The sequence below is a fragment of the Pinus tabuliformis genome, chromosome X (genome assembly GCF_031772625.1).
Source record: "Pinus tabuliformis cultivar Carrire ecotype Pingquan chromosome X, CPIR1, whole genome shotgun sequence".
NCBI classification, from domain to species: Eukaryota; Viridiplantae; Streptophyta; class Pinopsida; order Pinales; family Pinaceae; genus Pinus; species Pinus tabuliformis.
Window position 1 is genome coordinate 11904977 of NC_142308.1, and position 8395 is coordinate 11913371.

General features: G+C 36.5%; 1 protein-coding gene across 1 annotated transcript; it reads right to left on the reverse strand.

Annotated features, from left to right (window-relative positions):
* Positions 1-2831: 2831 nt before the first annotated feature.
* On the reverse strand, positions 2832-5166 carry TET8 (tetraspanin8). The gene is made up of 2 exons (XM_089453197.1): positions 4456-5166; positions 2832-3418 (listed from the first exon to the last, which is right to left on the reverse strand). The coding sequence occupies exons 1-2, from the start codon at positions 4960-4962 to the stop codon at positions 3116-3118; spliced, it is 810 nt and encodes a 269-aa protein (XP_089309323.1). The 5' UTR covers positions 4963-5166; the 3' UTR covers positions 2832-3115.
* Between the last annotated feature and the right edge of the window lie 3229 nt (positions 5167-8395).

Below are 8395 nucleotides of genomic sequence, written 5' to 3' on the forward strand. Positions count from 1 at the left end.
GAGGATGAAATTTGTTATTTTCCATTATTGTTTCATTTTAGGTATTGTAGTTTGGATGATGGTCGAAAATATCTTCGTTTTCAATTGAATCTAAACACATTTAAAAAGGATTGGCATTGGTTGGTGGCTAGTGTGAAACTTTTTTTCAATTTAATGTCATTGATGGCTTTCCATGGGAGGGAAAATGGTTATTGTCAAGGCTGTCCTAGAGACTATATCAATGCATCCAAAGCAGTATTAGAGATGATTTAAAGGATTTGATACTGAATTTTGAGAGTATGGATAAAAAGTAGATTTCATGGATGAAGGATACCCTTATTTGCCCAAAAAGGTTTAGGAGAATGAGGTTTCAAAAACATTTTTTTGCAAGTTCCAAAGCATATGGGCATTGATAAATGGTAAAGAATTGTGGGTTCAAGTTGTTTATCAAAATTCTAAAGCATATGGACATTGATAAATGGTAAAGAATTGTGGGTTCAAGTTGTTCTTCAAAAGTATATTGCATTTAAGACTATCAAAAATTAAATAAAACCTCTAAAAACTAATGATAGTATTTTTTATTTGGAATGTTGTTTTATTATTTTGTTTGAAAATCAGAGATCTTGTTTGGAAGATTGAAAATGGTTCTAGAGTGTGGTTGGGGCGAGATCATTGGGTAAGGAGTGGTATAGCTCATATACTCTCTTTTCATATAATCTAGAGGAGTTTTTAAATTGTACAAAATTGTGAATCATGCCTCATCTTCTATATAGGGTTAAGGATGGTATACTGATTATTTGGGATTTAGAAGAAATGATGTGCAACTCTAAAGCGATTATATTGTATCTAAAATATAGCCAGAAATTTTTTGGTAATGGAAAAGAACTCCCTCTAGACTAAAGCCCTATTTGGTGGGGAAGGATATATCTAAGTTCATTTTCCATAAAAAGAAAACTCTTTATGTGGTAAGCCCTATTTTGATGGGGAAGGATATATCTAAGTTTCATTTTCCATAAGAAAACTCTTTATGTGTTTTCCGTTGATCAACAAAGCTTTGGTGTGAAATATTCTTAAAAAAAATTGACAAATCTAGGCCAAAAGGATGCCCCTCTTTCAATGCAATAAGAAAACAATTTATCACTTGTGTTGAGAACTGTACAGGTTTGGAAGGAGTAATTCTATAAATAGTGTTTAAGAGAGTGTCCTTCAAACGTAAAAGTCAACCCATTCAAAACTGTACCTCAAATTATTTGTTGAGACATTTGGCTGGCTTGAAACACAAGTCTATTTCAGGACAGATTCAGTTTTTCCATTATAGTGTGCTATGGTCTTAAAATTTTAAAAAGATTCCCTCAAGATAAATATGATTTCTCATAAAAATGTGATATAGAGAATATTAATAGATGGGGTTGCTTAGAGAGCCTCACAATGTGATCATAGAAAATATTAAAAAATGAGGTTGCTGGGAGAGAGAGCCTCACATTTGTTGCCCTAGAGGTAACATTCATCCAAACGATAAACAGCATTGAAGCTTGCTGAGAGAGAGAGCCTCACATTTGTTGCCCTAGAGGTAACATTCATCCAAACGATAAACAGCATTGAAGCTTCCCGTGGGGTTAAGGACATGCCACCAACAACTACTAGGACATAGGAGGCCATAATTACATATAATTACATAGGGAAGTTATCGGACATAGGAAACCATAATTACATATGGAAGTTATATTGAATTTTGGGGTGCCAAATTTTATTTTTGATATATTATGTGAAATATAAAGTCACATTAAGTTTCTCCCACCAAGGGAATGCACCTCTTCTATATAGATATGATTAAACAACAGATATTATGATGAGGCTAATTTATTTCTTATTTTATATCATTTAAAAAATATCCTGAAATATTATAATCATGCATTCACGACTTCAGAAAATCCTCTAGGAACATTGAAAATATTTCTGTAAATATTTCTGTAAAAGAAGAACCTGGTTCTCATCCAGTTTGAATAACATGGATGCCAATTCCAAATCTGAACTTTAAAGTGTTACATTATGTCAATTCCAAATCTGAACTTTAAAGCGTTACACTATTTTAAAGCATTCTGCAAAGTTGATGGCATCATATTTCAAATAATTGGCCAAAAGTTAAAGCTTTTTCAGCGGTAACTCGTGAGTATTCCTAAAAAATATGTTGCAAAAGAATATGTGCACTTACTGTACATATTCCTAAAAGCACATTCCAAAAGATTGTCCTTATTCCCTGAAAATTCAGTATTTGTTCTATCAGGTCAAGATGTAAATGCAGACATTATCTGGATCATGCCACAAAATCCAACCTGTTCATTTCCAGGGTACCATAATTAACAGTACCGTAAGAGGTTGAAGAGGCAACACAAATCAAGCAACTAAGAACATGAATGGAAAAGGAAGTCTCTGTTAAAAAAACTGTGAAAGGTGGAGATAATGGAACTTCATTTGGAAAAAGAAGTCCAAATAAGTCTCTGTCTAAAACTGAGAAAGATGGGCAATGGAACTTCATTGCAACCTCCAGTGGTCATGCCAAAAGAGTCAACCCCACTTGCAAGCTAAAAAACTGATGACATCTACAGGGAATAAGAAGTGACACAAATCAAACATCAAAGACTGAAAAGGGGAAACAATCTTCAGAATCAGAGGAAGGTGTCCAGGACAGTTCATTTTATTGGAACCTCCCACAAACTTTGAATTGTTCCAGTGAATTAGATAAAGAAAGGAAAAAATATTATGTAAATTGGGTGTAGTTAAACCGGTTGCTAAGTTGTTACCCTCCTAATAAACTAGGATCTTGGTTTCAAAATGAAACATCTGAGAGAGAAAAAAATGAAGGGCACATTTCCAACTGTTAAAAGCGAATTTTTATACAAAAACTAGTAAAACCATCACTGGACTGATTAGATTTCTGAATATTGGGGCAGTATCAGTATCTCTAATTAAATGTCTGAAGATTGGGACAGTACATCTCCCGTATGCTCATCATAAACTATAATAATAACAACACAAATGAAAAAATAGCTACTATACAGAAAAATCCGATCTAAACATGAAATGATCTTCTGTGTCTCTGTCTGTGCCCCTGTCTATGAAAAAAAGATATGCTATTTTAGAGATAGCCCTTCCCATAACTGTTATCGCTCCTATTGTTCCTGAAGGCGCAGCAACCGACGCTGTAGACGATGATGAGGAAGATAAGCATCACTATATTCACAACCGCCACCTTTCGCCAGTCGTGCTTCAGGTTTGCAAGAACCCCGGCCTTGCATGAGTTGCAGTCATAGCACAACTGGGTCGAGTTGTTGCTCCAAGTGCTACAGTCAACATCAGACGTGGTGTTCGCGGTACCGGTCCAGTCAATCGGGCTCACATAGTTGAAGCCGCACGAGGTAGGGGGTTTGCAGCAGCCCGACTGCACAGAAACAACAAAAAACCCGAGTTTAGTCAATCCAGAAGCCATTATAGGAAAACAAGAAAACCGCTTAAATACCGAAACTGCCATAATATATACGGAAAACCGCCAGAATTCATATGAAATCCACCTACAGAGAAACAACAAAAAAGTCCAAAATCTCCAGAAAATCCGCTAAAATAAATATAACAATCCGCGTAAGAAAAGGAAAAAAATCGCCGAAGTTAGAGCGATAAACAGTCTAAATAAATGGTAAATGCAACAACATAAATACGAAATCCGCTTGAATAAAGGAGTAAAATGCCGATATAGATGAAATCTGCCTAAATAAAAAGAGAAAGCCGCTAAAAAAATAAGAAAACCGTCAAAATGAGTAAAATAAACCGCCAAGGGAAACTGCTTAAATCAGTTGAAAAACTCCCAAAAGAAATATGAAAACCGCCTACATAAGCAGCAAAAGCCACGGAAGTAGATTGAAAAGAGAAGAAACGGCAAAAATAAGTTTAAAAACCACCTAAATAAATGACAGAAACCGCCTAAATAACCAAGAAAGCTGCCTTGTATAAATGGCAGAAACGACCTAAACAATGAAGAAAACCGCCTAAGCAAATGACAGAAACCGCCGAAATAACGAAGAAGCTGCCTAATAAATGGCAGGAACGCCTAAATAATGAAGACAACCCCGAAATTAATGAGCCGATTTCAAAATTACATGCGAAATCCGCTTGTATGAACAAGAATACACGAATTCATCTAGATAAATGAAACGGAAAAGCCAGCATAAAAAGGAAAACCCGTCTAAATAAAGAAAAAAATCAGCCGAAATAAATGAAAACCTGCCGAAATATTAAATAGCTGTCCAAAAAAGAGAAATCAAACTGCCTAATAACGAAAACAGCTACAATAAACGCGAAATCCGCCTAAATTATTGAAAAGACGCCAAATAAATGCGAAATCTGGCTACATTTATACGAAATTCACCTAAATACATAAGAATTTAGTAGGTAAATAGTGCGTGAAAGGGGCAGACTTGAAACCTGGATAGGTGATAAATTTTCCTGGAAGAAAGTAGCTGCGACCTTGTTCTTGCTGTCGTCTGCAAGGCTTTGGCAGACCTTGGCATCCATAATGCAGCTCCTGATCTTTTTCCAGTTGGCAGTATTGTCAACGCGCTTCTGAAGCCAGTGAGAATAGTCTCCCAGTCGGTATTCTTTGTATCCCCGGTTCGAAACCACTTCCCCCACGCCCTTGTTGGTCACCACGAACGCAAAGACCGTGAAGCAAAAGAGCAGAAGTATAAGCAAGAACATGGCCAAAAGATACACCCACAGCAGCCATGAGACCCTGCAGCAGGCCCCTATCAGGCCAGCGATGGAGACCAGCATGAGGAAAACCCCGATAGCAATCACCGGCTTTTCAAGAAACTTCTCACAGTCGGTGCTTGCACGGTTGGCCAGCCATATCCCGCCTCCCAGAATCGGGATCGACAGCACAAACGTGATAAAGTTAAGGATTCCGATTACGTTGTTGCTGAAACGAACCATTTTTCCAAGAACAGATCCGAGGCAGAGCGAATGCAAAGGTAGAAGAACACACTTCCGAAGTTACTCACTGCGGTTCGATCCTGTAAACAGTAAAGCAGAGACGAGGATCAAGATACTACTACCTCCTACTACCTCTTGACGCTTATACGACTCGATCCTATGACCTCAAAATCAAGATCGGAGAGTTAATTCCTTGTTCAGAAGCTGGGAAGCAAGGGTCTTATAGAAGCAGATGTGACGCGGAATCGTTCGATACCGGGAAGGTGCCCGAACCGATGGAAAATTCCCGGAAACGGCACTCTTCGTGGTCGTGCGTTATGACACGTGGACCTGAAAGACGTCTGCCTTTCTGATTCTGACGTGTACAATGTGTAGGTGAAATTACGTGGACGGAGTCGACCGACTAACGTGTTTTACATGTGGTTAGGTGCCCAAACTCTACGCGCTTGCTTATTTTCCTCGGCATTTATATAATTATTTTATTATTTTTTCAAGAGAGAGGGGCGGACTTCAGAAAACTATTAATTTTATTTTTGGTTCGGGTCGGGTGGAATTATTAAACAATAAATACTTTTTGAAAAAATACATAAAACGAACCAACTTTTATTTAAAAAAATAATAATCTGAGGTGTACGAACACGTCATTGTCAGAATTTGTCTAGGTGGGTTGGAATTTTAATCTAAATTATCAAAATTCACCATTGACTAAACTGGGTCAATGGTTTTCGGAAAAGACGCTAAGATACCCATGAGTGCGCATCATTATTAGAGTACTAATAATGTTGGCCACTTGGGTCCACATCGCTTGATAAGGACGTTTCCACGTGGCACATTTTGATACGGTATCTTGAACTTTATCTGCAACTACTAGCAAATGATGTTTGGATGTTTCACACTCGCTTCCCAACGGTCTTATCATTGATCTCACATCCATAAATATGGTTTATTATTGGGTGTTTTTATATATTTTTTTTGTAATATGAATGAATGAAATGTTAATGTTTTATGGGATTATTAGTTTTTTTGTTTTTTTGTGTTTTTTGCAATTTAATCTTCTTATTATTTAAAATAATGATGAGCTGATTTAATTTACTCAGTGTTTTTACAGAAAAGACAATGCCAAGGAACCGATGTTAACATATTGTTGTAATTATCTCTAATGTCTCTAAAAGCATCACATTCCAAAATGAAATGTTTTTATGATTCTACTAACCCATAAGTGCAAAAAGGACAGACCTTTAGGTCTTTTCCACCGACCTATTTTTGCACTGTAATTGATGCGAGTTAGTTCTTAATTTTGCAATAAGAATCTTTGCTCGGCATGGAATGCTAGCTCCAATGAACTCTTTTTGTTGGAGATCACATGTGGGGTTGAATTCTTGAACATAATACTTCTTCTTTCTACCCAGCTCTTTTCCCCATTACGAAACTTCTCCATAACATAACTCTTCAAATCCTTGCTATTTGTGGGACATGCATTGATGTAAATATTTCATTTTTGCATCCATTTATTGTTTTGTCTCATCCAATATTTCTTTCTTTCACTCATTCCTTTATTGAAGATAACTTTAGGCCATCTACCTTCTCCCATTTGCTCAATTATCTTAAGGTACCTTATGAGACGCACCATAGCAATTGCTTCAAAACCGAACTTTTTATTTAAAACTTGCTCATGATCAAGTGCTTTTGGATTTTCTCAATTTGCTTCCATTTTGAGACAGGGATGTTGCTAGCCCACAATTCACACCCATATAATATCACTGGACAAACTAGGAGCCCAAAAAGCACTTTAATTGTTTTCCAATCCCATAACTTTGCCTCTCTACATCTGTTTTGAAGAGCATATAATGTTTTCCACCCTTCTAAGATTCTCTTCTTCCTGCAGTGTTCCCAATTAAGCTTGTTGTTGAAATCAATCCCGAGGTACTTGTATTCATTTACTTCTTCAAGAATGTTGCGTTCAAAGAAGAATATATGTTGTCTTTGCTTCTTTTTATTTGAGAAAATCATTACTTTGGTCTTACTAGATTTGACTTGCATCCCCACTACTTTACAAAAATGCTCAAGGGCATATAAGTGCATCTGCAATCCCTGGGCCGATTTAGCAATCAATACAAGGTCATCAGCATATAAAATAAGCTTTATCACAAACTCCCCTAACTGAACACCATCCCCGCCTTGCAGATTTAGCCACTCTTCCAATTTATCAATATATAAGCCAAAAAGAGTAGGGGATAACGGGCAACCTTGCTTGAATCCGATTTCACTTCTAAAGCTTTCTGAAATGTCTGTTGAAGTTCTAATTTTGACTTTCACCTCTTCATAAAGCCTATGGACAACAACTCTATAATGAAAAGGAATTTCAAGTTCTTCCATTCTACTCCACAATTTATCTCTAGGGACCGTGTCAAATGCCTTTTTCAAATCAACAAAGCAGCAAAATACTTATTCTTTTCCCTTCCAAACCTTTTCAGTAATGTGTCTCAACGTGGTACCATAACCTACAGTAGAATTTTTAGGCCTAAAACCTTCTTGCCCTTTTGCCCTCTTTTCTTTGACTTCCGCCCACTTACTGATTCTATTTTCCACCATGCTACTAAAGAGCTTTGCAAACAAAGGATTGATCATAATGGTTCTATAGTTGGAAGGATTATTAATGTCTCCACTTTTAAAAAGGAGTATTGCTGGACAAGTTGTCCAATTCTTGGGAATCATTGCTGCATGATGTTGTTGAATATTTCCATGATGTGCGGTGCAAGAATTTTCATTCCACACTTTAGATATTATACTTGAAGATCAACCAAGCCCTCTACCTTTCCTATTTTCAACTTCTTAATTCCTGTCTCTACTTCTTGTAATGTGAAAAGCTTTGTGGTTGTGTTGATCCTAGGAGGAGGCTCCTCCTCTGATTCTTTCTCATAGATTTGTCTTACATAGTCAAACCATTGAGTGCACATCATTATTAGAGTACTAATAATGTTGGCCACTTGGGTCCACATCGCTTAATAAGGACATTTCCACGTGGCACATTTTGATACGGTATCTTGAACCTTATCTGCAACTACTAGCAAATGATGTTTGGATGTTTCACACTTGCTTCCCAACGACCTTATAATTGATCTGACATTCATAAATATGGTTTATTATTGGGTGTTTTTATATATATATTTTTTGTAATATGAATGAATGAAATGTTAATGTTTTATGGGATTATTAGTTTTTTTTGTTTTTTGTATTTTGCAATTCAATCTTCTTATTATTCAAATTAACGATGAGCTGACTCAATTTACTCGGCCATTTTACTGAAAAGACAATGCCAAGGAACCGATGTTAACATATTGTTGTAATTATCTCTAATGTCTCTAAAAGCATCACATTCCAAAATGAAATGTTTTTATGATTCCGCTGCCCCATAATTGCAAAAAGGACACAC

Excerpts from the sequence above, each read along its gene's own strand:
- TET8 (XM_089453197.1), bottom strand. The coding sequence starts at position 4,962 with ATGGTTCGTTTCAGCAACAACGTAATCGGAATCCTTAACTTTATCACG. Across the intron at positions 3,419-4,455 it reads AAAATTTATCACCTATCCAG|TCGGGCTGCTGCAAACCCCC; the intron begins GTTTCAAGTCTG and ends GTTTCTGTGCAG.